Source organism: Caretta caretta, chromosome 2 (genome assembly GCF_965140235.1).
Source record: "Caretta caretta isolate rCarCar2 chromosome 2, rCarCar1.hap1, whole genome shotgun sequence".
In the NCBI taxonomy this organism is placed as follows: Eukaryota; Metazoa; Chordata; order Testudines; family Cheloniidae; genus Caretta; species Caretta caretta.
Window position 1 is genome coordinate 235,266,195 of NC_134207.1, and position 18,003 is coordinate 235,284,197.

Sequence of the window (18,003 nt, forward strand, 5' to 3'; positions counted from 1 at the left end):
ATTCTTCTTTCCTCCTCTCCTGGGGTTTTTTTGCATCCCATCCTGCCACTGGGGTCTCAATAGCACATTATTTCTAACCCCCCTCTGACTCAGGGAGGAAAGCTTGCCAGCACATTCCCTCTGTAGGAGACAGGAGGGGGAGAGGATACCAAAGCATATTCTTCTTCTCCAGACCGTAGCTGGTTTTACAGTCACAGGCATCACTGGCTATAGATCATCTGGTCTGTTTAGACCCAGCTGTCATAATGTTTATGTACAATCCTGTGACCGGGTCTGATGGCAATCTTTTATTCCGAAAATTTAATGATTAAAGGAAAAATTATCAAACTCTGGCACTTCATATTCAGCACCATAATAAAAGTAGTCTGATCTTCAAAGGTCCTGTAGCTTTCATTGACTTCACTGGGACCTGTGAGTTCTCTGAAAATCAGGCTAATTTTATTGTGTTGACTAAATATCAGTTTAGAGGCTTAATTTTAGGCCACCTACTTAAGCCATTTTTGGCTTAGATGATCATAATAAATACATGGACATAAGAATGGAACCATTTAAAAAAATCCTGCCTGGTCTTTTGCAAAATAAAGAATTCTGGACTGTATGTAGCGTTCTTTAGCATCCTTAATGTTCTTACCATGTGACAATAACGTGGGCTATGGGTTTGATCGCACAAGTTGATTCCTCATCATCTTCTACTTCTCAGCCTGCCCCCCCCATAAAAATATATTTTCCTAACCTTTCGTTATCAGTTTTGTATTGCCATAATTTAATTTGAACAATAAAATTGTTTCCAGATTGTCAAGTGTGAGATGGAAAGACAGTGTTATTTATATGTTAGTAAAGCAGATAGTCTTCTTCCAGTTCAGTTTGGATCCAGAAAGGTTTTTTGGTGATAAACCTGAAAACTGCTTTCATTATTAAGTGACAGGAACACTGCATTAAAGTTTGTTAGAATGGTTTTACTTCAGACATGTAGTGCTTGCTCTTTGTTCCACTAGATGGTTTCAAAGGTTACTGTGGTCCAAAGCACTTTTCTTAGTTCTGAGGTCAATAATGGTGGAAACAGAAAATGATGCAACATATTTCTCAATTTAAAATAAATTAGGTCAGATTCGTTAACATTTTAGGGCGCTCTTAAAGTGGCCTTTCTGCTTGAAAACGAAAGGGGTGTGTGTGTGTGTGTGGGTTAAAGCAATGATCGGACACACCAGAGTTTATCCCTTGATGCCAGCTGACTCAGCCCTCTCCTTCTTTGTGTCTCCTCTGCCTTCAGTAAGGATCTTCTCTGTCACAGATGTTTCTGGTGTCCTGTTTCCTTGACATCATCTTATGGAGGCTTCAGAGATGCAGAATCTCTCTCAGCTCCCCACAGCTCATTGCTTCCCAACAAAGTGGAATTTCATGTCCAGAGTAGGTGTGAGGCGACCCCTGGTGACTAGTTGCAGAGGTGGTGGCATCCTTTCAATCATTTCATGTAGCTTCAGCCATTTATTGACACCCATGCTTGATTTTCCCATACCAACTAGTATTCTTTATGGAACCAACCTGAAGCTGGTACTGGGACCTGATACTGGGAGCAGGCACTGCTATATGCCTAGCTCACTTGTAAGATGGCATGTGGATGTGGTAATGTAGTAAAAACCTAACTCTGAATGTGTCCCCCTGACCATTTAGTTTACAATGGCCCAGAGTATGAACGTCCCAATTTCTCTTGTGCACATCTTCTGCAAAGTAGTATGATTGCTACTGCTGTATCAGGCCACTCATCGTTTGGAAGTGGTTGTTCCTGGCCATCTTGTTTTTCGGATGATTCTTAGCATGTTCTGGAATGGCATTAGTCTGATTTCCCACTGATTTCTCAAGGGAAGTAAAGATAAAAATATAGCGTCATGCCACATTTTATACATGTGTAAAACATTAAATGTATTAAATATTTAGGGCCAAATTTTCAGAAAGGCACACTTGAGGCATTACACTGTTATGTATCTACAGGCCAGCAGTTACCATGATGACATGTGAAAATCAAGGAACTCTGTGTGCAAATGGCTATTTTGGAACCTATTGAGCTGGTCTCATGGGCATTTACCTGATTTTTATGTACACTTCTGTTAAATACACGTGCAAATATAGATACACAATTGTGTGTGGACCTCCAGCTTCCCTGTCCAAAAATGTGGTCCTTGTTGTTTAATACAGACCGGCACCTCAAGAAAAATATTGACAATAGCCCTTATGTACCATATTTGTTCTCTATTTCTTTTCATCTACTTTTTTTAATTAGTTAGGACATTTGCATGACAATGGGATCTCTTTATTTTAGAGTTAATGTCTTCTTGCTTTACCTGAAGTCCTATGCCTGTGATTGTGACATTGCAATCATTTTCACAGCAGATAGCTATGATGTCAAATGCAAAGAATTCTGATTTTGGGTGGGAAGCAGGCAGCTGGAGCAAATTAAATGCTTCTGAAGCAAAGATTCTGGTTTTGCGCATAGTTAAAATACTAACAACAAGGAGCCTGAAGTCCTTCATCGTATAGTCCTTATACTCAGGTAAAACTCTAGTCCAATGGAGATTAAAAAAACACAAGAAAATGTATGTATAGCTGCAGAATTGTTTCTGGGGAGGATGATTTTCAATAGTTTCCAGGAGTTATTAGCTGACGAGCTAAGTGCCTTTTTCGTGAGATCACTATATTAAATCTATACTTTTTATCATCTGTTTTTTATCCCATGCAGATGTCTTTGTATTGTCTGTTTGTTATCATACGACACTTTGTCTAAAACCAGGATGTGGCCAGCCTTTTTAACAAGGTGTATGCAAATTGATACCCATGAGCCTTTGCACAAACATCTTTCCAATCCTGTGATAATCATTCATCTAGAAAAATGAGTCTGAAAGCAAATATATCTGGCTTTAACAAACGATTCTCTTGTCTTACAGAGAGAGGATGCAAGCCATGGAGAAACAGATTGCCAGTTTAACTGGTCTTGTTCAGTCTGCGCTTTTTAAAGGGCCAAATACAAGTAATAGCAAAGATGCTTCTAGGTAAAAAAAAGAATTCATTAAATCTGTTTCTCTGTAATTATTGTTAATGATCAATCAGCAAAATTAAACATTTAATGTAATAACAGAAGACTGAATGCTCAACATTTAAAAACTTTTTTATCACTTTTGATAAGAGCTGGATTGTTAGGCAGAGTGGGAAAAGTATTCCAGCCAATGAATGGAGATTTAACTGCATTGTTCTTGTTGATGTTAATAGGAATAATATGGTTAAATCTCTGTGCTTAGTGCTGGAAATGTACCCCTTTGCTTAACCTGTATTTAAAAGCTTATTTTGAAAAACAAACAAACAAAAAACCCACAAATCTACAATCCACCAGCAACTTAAATGAAAAAAACAAAACAAAAAAATCCTGACAACAACAACAAAAACCCAGTTTGTATGGTCAGCAGGGTAATTTTTATTTAGTTATGATAAACCTCACTGCAAATCTACAGTAAAGCTAGTCCTTGAAAGTTGCTTAAATAGCTATTTGCAAGAAAAATTCCGTTTTGGAAATTTTAAAGCTGACTTTTCTTTTCTTTCTTTCTTTAGTGAGAAGATGGTGAAAACCATGTCCAGTAAAAGCAATATTGACAGTGCAGGTAAGACCATTCTTTTTTAATTGTACAGAATACACAAATCTACACTGTAACTCAGAGTCCTGTAGATATTAACATCTTATGGGAATGCTAATGCAACTGTAATTATAGTGTCAGAAGCAAGGCTATAGGCAAAGGATATGAGAACCAATCAGTTCCTTGTTACCAGTGGTTACTAGAAAGGGACAGTATATGCACACCTGTGCAGGGAGCCAGCACAAGGTTTAGGTAAGGCATAGCCCTTGTGCTGGTTCTCAGAAAAGGGGTGAATTTCACTGCATATGCATATCTCCTATAATGCATATTCCCAATCCGGACTTGTATTGGGGGATGTCAAGGTTCCTCCCCCACTCTGAACTCTAGGGTACAGATGTGGGGACCTGCATGAAAAACCTCCTAAGCTTATCTTTACCAGCTTAGGTCAAAACTTCCCCAAGGTACAAAATATTCCACCCGTTGTCCTTGGACTGGCCGCTACCACCACCAAACTAATACTGGTTACTGGGGAAGAGCTGTTTGGACGCGTCCTTCCCCCCAAAATACTTCCCAAAACCTTGCACCCCACTTCCTGGACAAGGTTTGGTAAAAAGCCTCACCAATTTGCCTAGGTGACTACAGACCCAGACCCTTGGATCTTAAGAACAATGAACAATCCTCCCAACACTTGCACCCCCCCTTTCCTGGGAAATGTTGGATAAAAAAAGCCTCACCAATTTGCACAGGTGACCACAGACCCAAACCCTTGGATCTGAGAACAATAAAAAAGCATTCAGTTTCTTACAAGAAGACTTTTAATAAAAATAGAAGTAAATAGAAATGAAGAAATCCCCCCTGTAAAATCAGGATGGTAGATATCTTACAGGGTAATTAGATTCAAAAAACATAGAGAACCCCTCTAGGCAAAACCTTAAGTTACAAAAAAGATACACAGACAGAAATAGTTATTCTATTCAGCACAATTCTTTTCTCAGCCATTTAAAGAAATCATAATCTAACACATATCTAGCTAGATTACTTACTAAAAGTTCTAAGACTCCATTCCTGGTCTATCCACGACAAAGACCAGCATATAGACAGACACACAGACCCTTTGTTTCTCTCCCTCCTCCCAGCTTTTGAAAGTATCTTGTCTCCTCATTGGTCATTTTGGTCAGGTGCCAGCGAGGTTACCTTTAGTTTCTTATCCCTTTACAGGTGAGAGGAGCTTTCCCCTGGCCAGGAGGGATTTCAAAGGGGTTTACCCTTCCCTTTATATTTATGACAGGGGAAAAAAATAGTGGTATCCTCACAAACTCCACCCAAGACAAGCTCTTCCTATGTGAGGTACCAAAATCCCATAGCGCTCACAGCAGACTGTGCAGATATTAAGAATATGATCGCATGTGCTCTGCTGGGCCCTCCCTCTGCAGAGTTTAGATACAGCTATAGGCAAGGCAGGTTTAAGACATAGGAACTTGCCTATGACTATACCTCTGAGTCATATGAGGGTATTAGCATCTTGGTTACATTATTTTTAAAAATTGCTTCTGTCCCTTATGGTTGGAAAGGAACTTGAAAATGTGACCCAAATGTAACCAATGCAGTGATGTGGGCTTGAGTGTGCAGACCAGCTCCTGCAGAGAGAGGTGCAGCAGCCAGTAGAATCAGTGAGGAGACTCTATGATCCCACATTCAGCTCCAGAGCAGACCAGGCTCTCGTTGCTTGCATTGTTACTAAAACTCTATTTATGCATATTGAGATGGTTTAAAATATTATTGAATACCTTTTTACCTATCCAAATTGTCAACTAGTAAGAGAAAAAATGGTTTTTATCCATTGTGGAAATGTCCTATATAATTTAGTAGAGAATTACAACCTTTCTGTAGGATGTTTAAACATTCCTGTAGAATTAAATAGATAATTCTAGCCCTGATGTAGAATTGTATTGGTGGTATTTAAAGCAAACAAACCAGCCCTACAGACAAGGTGTAATTCTAAATTAAATTCTGTAGATTTTTAGTCACTCGCTACAGACCCCTATTACATTTCTAAAGAAACCTATAGATTTCATCTCTATTAAATTCTGTAGGATTTTTCTGTAAGGGTAGTTTGGCAATAAGATGCTGTAGATATAATGATGCTAAGAAACATAGCAGTCAGCAAGATAGCATTTTCTCTTATTAAGCCACATTGATCTGTTACTAACTATTGGCATCCTCCTACAATGTGTTGGATAGTCATCAGTTACTATGAAACCAATAAAGTTTGAGGTTCCTCAGCATATGTCAGGATTAGGTCATATTTAGAGTCACAGTTCTGGGCAATTTTGAGGGGCGGGATAAGGATATTACAAAAGAACATGCCAGCTAACATAAGCACCCATGCAACTACAGTTCTTTAAATTATTTGCAGAAGTGTCAGTTGCTCTGGCAGTCTTCAGCAGCATTTGTTAATTTGTCTCTTTCTGGGCCTGTGTGTGTCTATTGCAGTGGATTGAATGCAAGCAGAAGCAGTTCTGTAATTGCTAGCAACTGTTCCAACTAAGAGGACTCTGGTCTGGCATGAAATACAGGTTGCCAACCTTGCAGTTTATTAGCAAATCTATTGTACCACTCACCAGCCATTCCAGTGGTGATGTTAATTCAGCTCCAAGAATTCCGTTTCCCTAGAATAGCAGTGTGACCTCAGATTGAACATGGCCAATAGAGAAACAGACCAGAACTAAAAAATATTGAACATATGCAGCAGAGAACAATTTAAGAGCCTGATACTAGAACTGGATCCCTCCAATTGAACCCTTGAGACTGCATGGAACCCCACTGAAGTCAGGATCTCACCCTAAATAGGTAGGACAGTGTTCTTTGGTATAAAAACAGTACAGTTTGTAAAGAAAAAATGGCTGTTCAATACTTTCAGGCAATTTGGAGAAAAATAATCTGTCTTTCTAGGAACTGCAATAGGATCATATTCAATAACATTCCTATTATCTTCCCCAGTTCATTGTCATTACATGATAAAAATAGATAATATTTTGCAGTCACATAGATCCTGTCAAATACAAAGCACTGTAACAACAATAACTAAGTAACCTTCACAATGCCCATACTAGGTAGCCATGGCAAGTATTATTTATTCTCTTTTCCCTGATGGTGAAACTGATGTAGGGAGATGTTCCCAAGACCACATAAACCAGTCTTATGACTGAATCTCTCCTGGCAGCCAATACTGTGCCCATTCCCACTAGACTGATATATCCTATATTTTGAACAATTTGAAAGGTTTCTGTTTCTGATATTATAGCACATGCACATTAAAAAAGCATTTATAATAACTGGAAACTTGAAATCTACCCATCTTTGTATTTCACTTGTTGTAATGGCACTGTGTACCTTTTAGGCCTTCTGGCTGTCCCTGTGCCTTTACTAACTCACACAAACCTTTTTTGCAGCACTGTTTAGGGATGGAGATCATGACTCATGCCATGGCTGAGACCTTGTATTCATGCAGCTAAGTTCCCCCTAGGTCACTAAGTCACTAAGTTCCCCCTAGGTCAGGTTTATGCATGTCACCCACAAGTGAGGGTTGCTACATAAGCCCAAGTTCCAACTCCTATTATCTTAAATAAAACCAGATTTTACTCGCATAGGGTAGTAATAAAGGGGGGGACACCCCTTAAATAAAAGGGTATGTAAAATACACTCTACAAGAAAAAGCTCTGCTTAGTTACTGAGTTATAAATTATGTTTATATATATGAAAACTTCACATAGTACAATAATCTTTCGTCTGACAAAGCAAGGACTGCCGGTGTTGAAGGCATTACATGTTCCAAGGTATGTGGATAATTCGAGCTCCTATTTCCTTTATAGCTCTGCTCAGCTTGTCAGCGTATGCTAAATAATGCCTTTATTTTTCTCCAAACATATTTGAATTTTAACATACCTTCACCCTCCAAAGTCAGTTTTGTTGACTCTCATTTGGTTTTGACCGATCCCTGACATGGATTAGGTATGGCCATTAGGCAATAGTCTCTTAAAATACACACTTTCACTTAACTACAGCATACATAGCCATCATCTTTAGTAATTTCAAATAACACTTTAAAACAGAGCTATAGAAAAACATTGATTGAGCAATCCCTTCTAGAGCACTGGTAAGCAGAAATGGGAATTGCTTCCCATCCTTAACAAAGAAACAGCTGTGGAAGATAAAAAGTGACTCAGAAATATAGTACAACATTATATTGTACATCACATATCCTGATGATAGGAGACTTTGATCAGACAGAAATAATATGGGAAAGGCTCATTGGAAACAAACTCAAACCTTCTAAATTGTATATACAGGTACCTGTCCGTGCTTTAATATTGTTATCTCGAATATGGTATTTCATGAAAACCAAAAAGCAGTATCCTTTTAGTTTGCCAACATTTTGGGTCCTTTAGCTTGAAATATTAAATAAATAAAATGAGACACTTACGGTCATAAAGTTTGCTTATCATGTTTTTTTCCTTTAGACTCAACTCTGTTTTTTTCACAGAACTCTGTTACACACATCACAGAAATAATAATAAACTGCACAACAGGGTTAAAAAAACAGTGATCTTCCACAAATTTAGTTATGCAACTGCCACTGACGTGAATGGGAATCCTATAACTATGTCCCTATAAACTACTTCAGCCCCCAAAAGCTAAGAGAAATTAGAATATTAGAAATATTCTGTCTATTGATTTATATCTCTCCCAGACATACGCACACCAACAAACACCCACCAACCCTCACTCTTTTCCACCCTATTTTTCTTTTCAAGTGGCCAGGATAGAGAAGGCACATAAGACGATGTGCTCTTTAGAGAACCTTTCAAAATCTGGGAACCACAGCTTGTTAGTGGTGAAGTTGCAGCTTTAACTTTGAATGTTCTTATTTTGTTTAGTGGACTCTATTCCAGTATTTGTGAGATTCAAATGATTGTGACACTGTATTCCCTAGTGATATTTGAATACAAGAGGGCTATTTTTAACGAGTGGATGGGCAACCCAGTTCAAAAAATCTTTGTATTTGGCCTTATCTTTCTCTTCAGCCAAGCCTGGATCAAACCCAAACCTCCTTTAGCGGCCTGGATAGATAAATAAAGGTGTTCTGAAGGATAGTAAAATGGAAGGAGAATGATGGTCTTGTGACTATAGCAAAGGACTGTGAGTTAGAAAGTCTGGGTCCTATTCCGTGCCCAGCCACAGACTACCTGTCTGGTCCTGAACATGTTACAGATACTTCACCTCTCTGTGCCTCTGTTTAAAAATGGGGCTTCTGTTCAGCTTTGTTCACTAACTTTTGTAAAATACTTGGATGTTTTCAATACAAAACACTATAAAAGTGCAAAGTATATTTTGTATTAAATGTCTTTTCGCTCTTGCGTAGCTGGCCTTCTAATCACCAGTCTATAGCCTAGGCCTGCTTCCAAGAGAGAGAACTACACTCCCCATACCAACTATCTTCTCACTCAGCTGTCTTGTTCTTCCTTTCTGATGAAATGCCAATCTGTGGAAACCAACTACTGATCACCAGAGCACTTGCACGCTTGCTGAGAGCCTGCCCTATACTAATATTTCATATTCCAAGTGCTTCCCCGTAGTGCTTGAGAAAGCAATGGATACAGGGGTGAAAGTAAGTTAGAGGACTTACCGGTGCGCCGGAGTCCTGAGCAGGGGGCATGGCCTGAACTGGAAGAGGCTTGGCCTGAACCGGAAGAGGCTTGGCCTTAAATCCCCGGGCCCTTTAAATCTTGATTTAAAGGGCCCGGGGCTCCAGCTGCGGTAGTGGTGGCTGGGAGCCCTGGGCCCTTTAAATCACTGAGGAGCCCCGGGGCCTCCTGACTGCCACCGTTACCCCGGGGCTCTGGGCTCTGGCAGAGCTTTAAAGGGCCTGGGGCTCCACTGTGGTAGCATCTGCCGGAGCCCCGAGCCCTTTTAAATCCCCGCCAGAGCCCCGCCGCTGCTACCCCAGGGCTTTAAATTGCCATCTGGGAAAGCCGGTCCCAGTACGGCACACCGGCTCTTACTGGTACGCCGTACCAGGGCATACCGGCTTACTTTCACCTCTGAATGGATACCGTGGCTAACAGGTGGCTAGTGCAGGCTCATGGCAGTGGTTGGAGTGGCACACCAGAGAACAAGAAAAAGACCTACCTGTGAGAGGGAGTGGCAGGAAGGGAGATTAGGTTGGGCAGGGGGTGGGCACTTGTCTTTTCGGGAAGTGGATCACAATCCAGCTCTAGTTACAAGGAGGACAGGCAAGTGTGGGAGGTATATGTACTGGTTAGGGGCCAGATTTTCGTGAGTGCTTATGGGTACGAGGCATACGCCTGCCTGTCTGATCACTGGTTTGGTGATTGAACTGTGGGAGCTATTGCCTGGGGCAGGGATTAAAAGGGTAGGCTTTTTAAAAAAATAAAAAGCCCAGAATTGTAGCTAAGAATCTGAACTGTTAAAGAACAGCTTTCAGAACTTTTTGGGAATCCTGTCTGTATTGTCTGTGAATTTAATATTCTTCTTTTAAAAAAATGCAAAAAAAATGGTGCATATGGGATGGAGAAAGTGAGATGTCCCTACAAAGAAAGCTGCATCATACATATTGGCAGATGCATAGATAAGTATTGATGTATATTAGACTGCAGTGTGAAATGTGCACAGGATAGCAATAAACACAAAGGCTGCTTGTTTCTCAAGCATTGCATTTTGTAAAGGAGCTCCTTAGAAGGTAAGCGAGTATTGAATGATGCTGAAGTGTAGCAAAAATATGTGATAGCTTGCTCAGCAATGAAATGAAGATGGTGTTGTTTAAGTTATTTAAGATCTAACTGGAGTGTGTTTAAGTAAGGTATAGCATTACAGCTTCAAGCCGTGGGTTAGAACAGCCTTTTGTCTCTTCATGTATCAGGAAGTCGATGGTATGGTACAGCAGTGTACTGCGTGGGTGCAATCCATCATGCATATGCTTTTATGGACAGGACTTGCTCCTTTGTTTCCTGATTTTACATACTTAAATAAACCAGTGAAGACGATTTTTACAAATCCCCCAGCCTCTTTTTAAATGGAAACAAAGACACACATCAGAAAATGGACAGTTTGCCTTTTTTTCAAACATCTTCCATGTGGGAAGGATTTGAGGAAATAACATGATAAGGCACATACACCTGTTGCCAAAAGAACAACATGTTTGCAGCAGGCTGTGCTTTATCTTTGTATGCTTTGCTAGTTGACTCAACCAACTAATGATTAGTGGACTGGGTGTAAATATAAGTCCACAGGATTCATTTTCATGCAGTGGGTGTGGTGTGCAGAGTGTCCCTCTCTACACTGAGGATTTATCCTTAACAAGCAAAGAAAAGCTTGCAATTCTAGCTTTAGCTTTGATTTCATTAAACTTGTCATAGAGCGGGGCATGGGTGAAGCAAATAGTGACCTAAGCTACTATGCACAGGAAGGATTCCCATCTTCATTGACAAGTTGCTTTCAGTTTATGCAGGCTGTACGTTTTTCCTGAGAGTGGAGGAGGTGGTTGGAGTGAGGAGGAATGGGAGTGACAGATGTATGACAGACAGGGAACCCTGCAGACATACTGTCCTCTTACTCTGTGCACCAGGGACTGACTTGCCATTGTGACCAGCAGGGTGTGCAAGGCAACATAATACTGTGGAGTTATTCAAAAAATGAGGCAGGTCCTGCTTACAGTCTCTGTCTGCCTGTTTCGGGGGGAAAAACACACTAAGACGACAATTAAAAATGAGAAATGTCAAAATGCAGATGTAATGTGGATACTGGCTGCTGATTTCAGATTTGATTGTATTACATGAAGAAAACTACTATGCACGTAAAAAGAACTGGCCTAACTATGATGGCTTGATCAAGGAATAATGTTTTGTTAAGAACATAGTTTCACAGCTTTTTGTGATTGTTTTAAAAATCATGTGTAGAGTCCTGCACAACCAGTGCTGGTTTTAAATGCAGTTCTGTGTACAGATGGCAATCGAAGATGAGGGGATGGGCAGATTAGTGGGGGCAGCATACAGTTGGATAGTGTCTGTTGTGCCATCATTTTATTTCTGGTTTGGGAATATGGTGGTTACTCTTTTTATACTTTTTAAGAATAAGCCTGTGGAGTTGCTAGCTGGGAACATGTAACTGGTAATTGAGTAGCCGACTAGGATGTTTTCCTGTGCTTGTTTTCCACACACCTGTGTGCCTGGTTAAATCTCTTTCCCATGCCAATCAGTCAACAAATAGGTAGTGTAGGATCTTTATGTGTACTGATCAAGTCAGTCTCAGATGGCCCCTACATAGGGTGGGCATTGCCACATCTCCGGAATGCTAGATACTCCGATACTTCCAGGAATTGCATGGGTCCCCCACCCCCATCAGCATGACCTTGCATGCACGGTCACGCTGCATGAAGGATGCCATTTTGAAGACTGTGCTGCCTCATCCCTGGCAGCATAACCTCACGTGGTCATACTGGAGCGCAGAGCAGCGAGCTCTTCAAAATGGCACTGTCCATTCATGATACTACACAAAACCATGTCCAGTTTTATTTTTGTACTAGACAGAGGACAAAATTATATTTTTTTAAAAAAGGACTATCTGGCTTAAATTGAACAAATAGCCTGCCTAACCCTACACTACAATTTTAGCCATGTTGGGAGGGCCCAGTTAGAGCATAGCTATCTCCAAACCTAGATCCAGCACAGTTCTGTTTGGTAGGGAATGGTCGAGTGGGTGGTCAGCATGACTTGCAGTTACAGTTAATCTCCCATCCATACTGTAAAATGGAACCATGTGGTAACCAGATCCTCTGACATGGCTGAAGTGGCAACACAGTTAGGCCCTCAGATATCTCACTGCAAAGTTGTGTATTGGTTGTGGAAATCACAGCCACTGGACAGATAATGAGCACTGAAGTCTGCAATTAGCTATCTTCATCCATTTAAGATACAAGCTGAATCTGCTGTGCCCGCAGTGGGGAGGAAAATGCAGCTGGACCTTCACTTTTCGTAATCTAAAGAGTTTTGCTGGCATTACTTGCAGGAGCTGCTCACGTGTCTGGTGGAAAGAATTCATTAGCAACTATTGACTCACCTACCATCATCAATCACCCTGCACCCGTTGGCTCCCCAGCAATGCAAGTCAGCCTACATGATATGAGATGCAATGTGTCTGACCTTCGGCTGCAGCTGCGTCAGATGAAGCAGCTACAGGTATGGTCACATCCCTTCATTTGCATGAGCACATGTCCTGTTTTTGAAAGCCTTTTCCTGTGGATTAGAGTGTAAGACATTTTTGCCTTTCAGTGCCTTTTCTTTTTTTTTGCTGCTTGTGTAAATGTTGTTTTAAGTACTACAGCTATAGAGAAAAAGGAAAAGCAAAAGGCAAAAAGACACAGGTACAAACTGTTATAACGTATGCATCTTTCAGAAGAAAAGTATCTCACTTTATAGTATTGGTTAGAGCCAGAAAAATAACTTCCTGCCTATTATTATTAGTTATTAATTCAATATTTATAATACAGTAGTGTTAAAAGTCTCCAGGTAGATCAGGACCCCATTGTGCCATACATAAACTTGTATGAAGACACAGTCTCTGCCCTGCTAAAGATCTTATCATCTAGCAGTTTTCACCCTCCTGAATGAACACTTCAGATGTGAGGAAGCCAAATAATAATTTTGGGTCTGTGAATGAGCTGTGCAATTTTTAGGGCCTTTGATTTTCAGAGACCAAAAGAAGTAGGCAACCTCCTCTAGGACAAAAAGAAAAAGAATAATGTAGTCAGAGCTGAAAAGACTCTTTCTGTTATAGTATATCTGTATTTTACCAATGCTTTCATGACCTACACAGTGTCAGCACTTCAGAGGCGATGGGAGATTCTCAAATGTTACTGATGACTGCAGATTTCAGTTCAGAAGTCCTAGCAGGCTATATGACACATACACACACATTGTACAGTATGTAAATTCATATTGCTCACCCCAAACGCTGTAGAAATATTTGTACAATTCTTCAGTCCTTTGCCTAACTGAAAATTGAAGGACAAATGCGGCATATATATATTAGATAAATACTTCATCACAGGAAATGTAAAATTTATTCTTGTAAATCAATCTGGATAGAGGAACAACCAGTTAACATTCCGCCATGCAGGACACCCCGCCTTGAAAGTGACCTCAAGCCTTTTGCAATTCTGGTTTATTATTATGGAACAGAGTGATACTAGCACAGATTAGAATACATAGTATGCTTTGCCTTTTGCCCTCTTACCTAGACGGGAAGTGTAGTACTGGTTACTACTAGCTGAGGAGGGGACAGGAGAGTCCGATTAATAATAGTAAAGAGAGTGCGCCTGTTAATGAAGAGGTGGTCATATATCCTTTGCTCCGCTTGCTGGAGAGGAGGAGATGGGATCAGGCAGGTGATCTTGTGGATGCTGCTATATCCATGTACTTACTCTTTCATTTAGGCTTGAATAAATCCCTGGAATACAAATGCATTTTAATATATTTTTTAGTAGTGTTGCCCACCTATATCCAGATATCAACCTATTTGGTATGCCCACCTGGACTTTGTGTTGCACTTCACAGTCTCTCTCCCAGGAAGTAAATTTGCATTATTCTAGCAACTATGTACCTTCCAGGGCAGCCTCTGAGAAAGGTTTCTAGGAGTCCGCAGCCACTTATGACAAGTTACCCCCTCCATTTATTTCAGTGATGGCGCACCTGCAGTTCTCTTGGTGGTCACTCCAGTAGCGACTGGGCATATTAACAATCCTGGGAGACCCTGTGTTTGAGATGCACTCTATGTTGTTCACACAGACTATTTTAAAATTACTATAATGAGAGATTCTCTGTCCTAAGTTCACTCAATGCATCAGTTTTTTTCCTTCATGTTCTTTAAACAGGGCTAACAGGTTTAACGCAAAGAGGCACCCTCTGTTTACAAATCACAATTCTGCCTGAAAAGACATCAAAGGAAAAAAGTATTTTTCTCTTTTTCTCCAATTTGTTTAGTTCATACATTTGACAGCACTTTGTGTTTTATCAGTTTCACTATTTCTGTTGTACAGTCAGTCAATTTCTTCTGTTGTTTCTGAGTCTTTCACATAGCAACATAAAAATAAATACTTCTGAAGGATTAGAAAAAATAACATTTATTTGTATTACCAGAGCACCTAGGAGCCCCAGTCATGACCAGGATCCCATTGTGCGAGGCACTGTACAAACAGAGAACAAAAAGACAGTCCCTGCTCCCAAGAGCTTACCATCTCACAAGCACAAAAATTGGCATGTTGACTCAGGGACAGATGCAGTACTTGGTGTACCAATTTTTTAAAAATATTGGTACACCACCATCAACTCAGCATCTAGTCTTCAAGGTACCATTAATTAACATAATGGAATCCTAGAGATCGGAGATGAAAAAGACCCATTAGTTCACACAAGGCTTGTGTAATGGGGTCTACAAACCCCATACTGAACATAGGCAGCGTGGTAGAATCATAGAATATCAGGGTTGGAAGGGACCTCAGGAGGTCATCTAGTCCAACCCCCTGCTCAAAGCAGGACCAATCCCCAATTAAATCATCCCAGCCAGGGCTTTGTCAAGCCTGACCTTAAAAACTTCTAAGGAAGGAGATTCTACCACCTCCCTAGGTAACGCATTCCAGTGTTTCACCACCCCCCTAGTGAAAAAGTTTTTCCTAATATCCAACCTAAACCTCCCCCACTGCAACTTGAGACCATTACTCCTTGTTCTGTCATCTTCTACCACTGAGAATAGTCTAGAACCATCCTCTTTGGAACCACCTCTCAGGTAGTTGAAAGCAGCTATCAAATCCCCCCTCATTCTTCTCTTCCGCAGACTAAACAATCCCAGTTCCCTCAGCCTCTCCTCATAAGTCATGTGTTCCAGACCCCTAATCATTTTTATTGCCCTTCACTGGACTCTCTCCAGTTTCTCCACATCCTTCTTGTAGTGTGGGGCCCAAAACTGGACACAGTACTCCAGATGAGGCCTCACCAATGTTGAATAGAGGGGAACGATCACGTCCCTCGATCTGCTGGCTATGCCCCTACTTATACATCCCAAAATGTCATTGGCCTTCTTGGCAACAAGGGCACACTGTTGACTCATATCCAGCTTCTCGTCCGCTGTCACCCCTAGGTCCTTTTCCACAGAACTGCTGCCTAGCCATTCGGTCCCTAGTCTGTAGCGGTGCATTGGATTCTTCCGTCCTAAGTGCAGGACCCTGCACTTATCCTTGTTGAACTTCATCAGATTTCTTTTGGCCCAATCCTCCAGTTTGTCTAGGTCCCTCTGTATCCTATCCCTACCTGCCACTGTATCCTAGTTTAGTATCATCCGCAAATTTGCTGAGAGTGCAATCCACACCATCCTCCAGATCATTTATGAAGATATTGAACAAAACCGGCCCCAGGACCGACCCTTGGGGCACTCCACTTGATACTGGCTGCCATCTAGACATGGAGCCATTGATCACTACCCGTTGAGCCCGACAATCTAGCCAACTTTCTGCCCACCTTATAGTGCATTCATCCAGCCCATATTTCTTTAACTTGCTGACAAGAATACTGTGGGAAACCGTGTCGAAAGCTTTGCTAAAGTCAAGAAACAATACATCCACTGCTTTCCCTTCATCCACAGAACCAGTAATCTCATCATAGAAGGCGATTAGATTAGTCAGGCATGACCTTCCCTTGGTGAATCCATGCTGACTGTTTCTGATCACTTTCCTCTCGTGTAAGTGCTTCAGGATAGATTCCTTGAGGACCTGATCCATGATTTTTCCGGGGACTGAAGTGAGGCTGACTGGCCTATAGTTCCCAGGATCCTCCTTCTTCCCTTTTTTAAAGATTGGCACTACATTAGCCTTTTTCCAGTCATCCAGGACTTCCCCCGTTTGCCACGAGTTTTCAAAGATAATGGCCAATGGCTCTGCAATCACAGCCGCCAAGTCCTTTAGCACTCTCGGATGCAACGCATCCGGCCCCATGGACTTGTGCACGTCCAGCTTTTCTAAATAGTCCCTAACCACCTCTTTCTCCACAGAGGGCTGGCCACCTCCTCCCCATGCTGTGTTGCCCAGCGCAGCAGTCTGGGAGCTGACCTTGTTCGTGAAGACAGAGGCAAAGAAAGCATTGAGTACATTAGCTTTTTCCACATCCTCTGTCACTAGGTTGCCTCCCTCATTCACTAAGGGGCCCACACTTTCCTTGGCTTTCTTCTTGTTGCCAACATACCTGAAGAAACCCTTCTTGTTACTCTTAACATCTCTTGTTAGCTGCAGCTCCAGGTGTGATTTGGCCCTCCTGATTTCGTTCCTACATGCCCGAGCAATATTTTTATACTCTGCCCTGGTCATCTGTCCAATCTTCCACTTCCTGTAAGCTTCTTTTTTATGTTTAAGATCCGCAAGGATTTCACCATTAAGCCAATCTGGTCTCCCGCCATATTTACTACTCTTTCAACACATCGGGATGGTTTGTCCCTGTAACCTCAATAGGGATTCCTTGAAATACAGCCAGCTCTCCTAGACTCCTTTCTCCCTCATGTTATTCCCCCAGGGGATCCTACCCATCAGTTCCCTGAGGGAGTCGAAGTCTGCTTTCCTGAAGTCCAGGGTCCATATTCTGCTACTTACCTTTCTTCCCTGTGTCAGGATCCTGAACTCGACCAACTCATGGTCACTGCCTCCCAGATTCCCATCCACTTTTGCTTCCCCTACTAATTCTTCCCGGTTTGTGAGCAGCAGGTCAAGAAAAGCTCCTCCCCAGTTGGCTCCTCCAGCACTTGCACCAGGAAATTGTCCCCTACATTTTCCAAAAACTTCCTGGATTGTCTATGCACCGCTGTAGTGCTCTCCCAGCAGATATCAGGATGATTAAAGTCGCCCATGAGAACCAGGGCGTGCGATCTAGTAGCTTCTGTGAGTTGCCGGAAGAAAGCCTCATCCACCTCATCCCCCTGGTCCGGTGGTCTATAGCAGACTCCCACCACTACATCACTCTTGTTGCTCACACTTCTAAACTTAATCCAGAGACACTCAGGTTTTTCTACAGTTTCGTACCGGAGCTCTGAGCAGTCATACTGCTCCCTTACATACAGTGCTACTCCCCCACCTTTTCTGCCCTGCCTGTCCTTCCTGAACAGTTTATAACCATCCATGACAGTACTCCAGTCATGTGAGTTATCCCACCAAGTCTCTGTTATTCCAATCACGTCATAATTCCTTGACATCACTAGGACCTCCAGTTCACCCTGCTTGTTTCCAAGGCTTTGTGCATAGGCACTTGAGATAACCTGCTGATTGCCCCTC

General features: G+C 41.6%; 1 protein-coding gene across 19 annotated transcripts in view; it reads left to right on the forward strand.

Moving 5' to 3' along the window:
• Positions 1–18,003, forward strand: part of KIAA1217 (KIAA1217 ortholog) — a 531,293-nt gene that overhangs the window by 466,847 nt on the left and 46,443 nt on the right. For 16 of the 19 annotated variants that reach the window (XR_007354929.2, XR_007354928.2, XM_048837886.2 and 13 more), the window contains 3 exons: positions 2,940–3,044; positions 3,598–3,647; positions 12,705–12,874. Coding sequence is in view for 17 of the 19 variants with exons in the window: in XM_048837886.2 (XP_048693843.2) it covers positions 2,940–3,044; positions 3,598–3,647; positions 12,705–12,874 (325 nt within the window). In the remaining 2 variants the exon portion in view is untranslated. The remainder of the gene's footprint in view (positions 1–2,939; positions 3,045–3,597; positions 3,648–12,704; positions 12,875–18,003) is intronic. The other 3 variants (XM_048837873.2, XM_048837885.2, XM_048837883.2) reach the window with 1 other exon arrangement.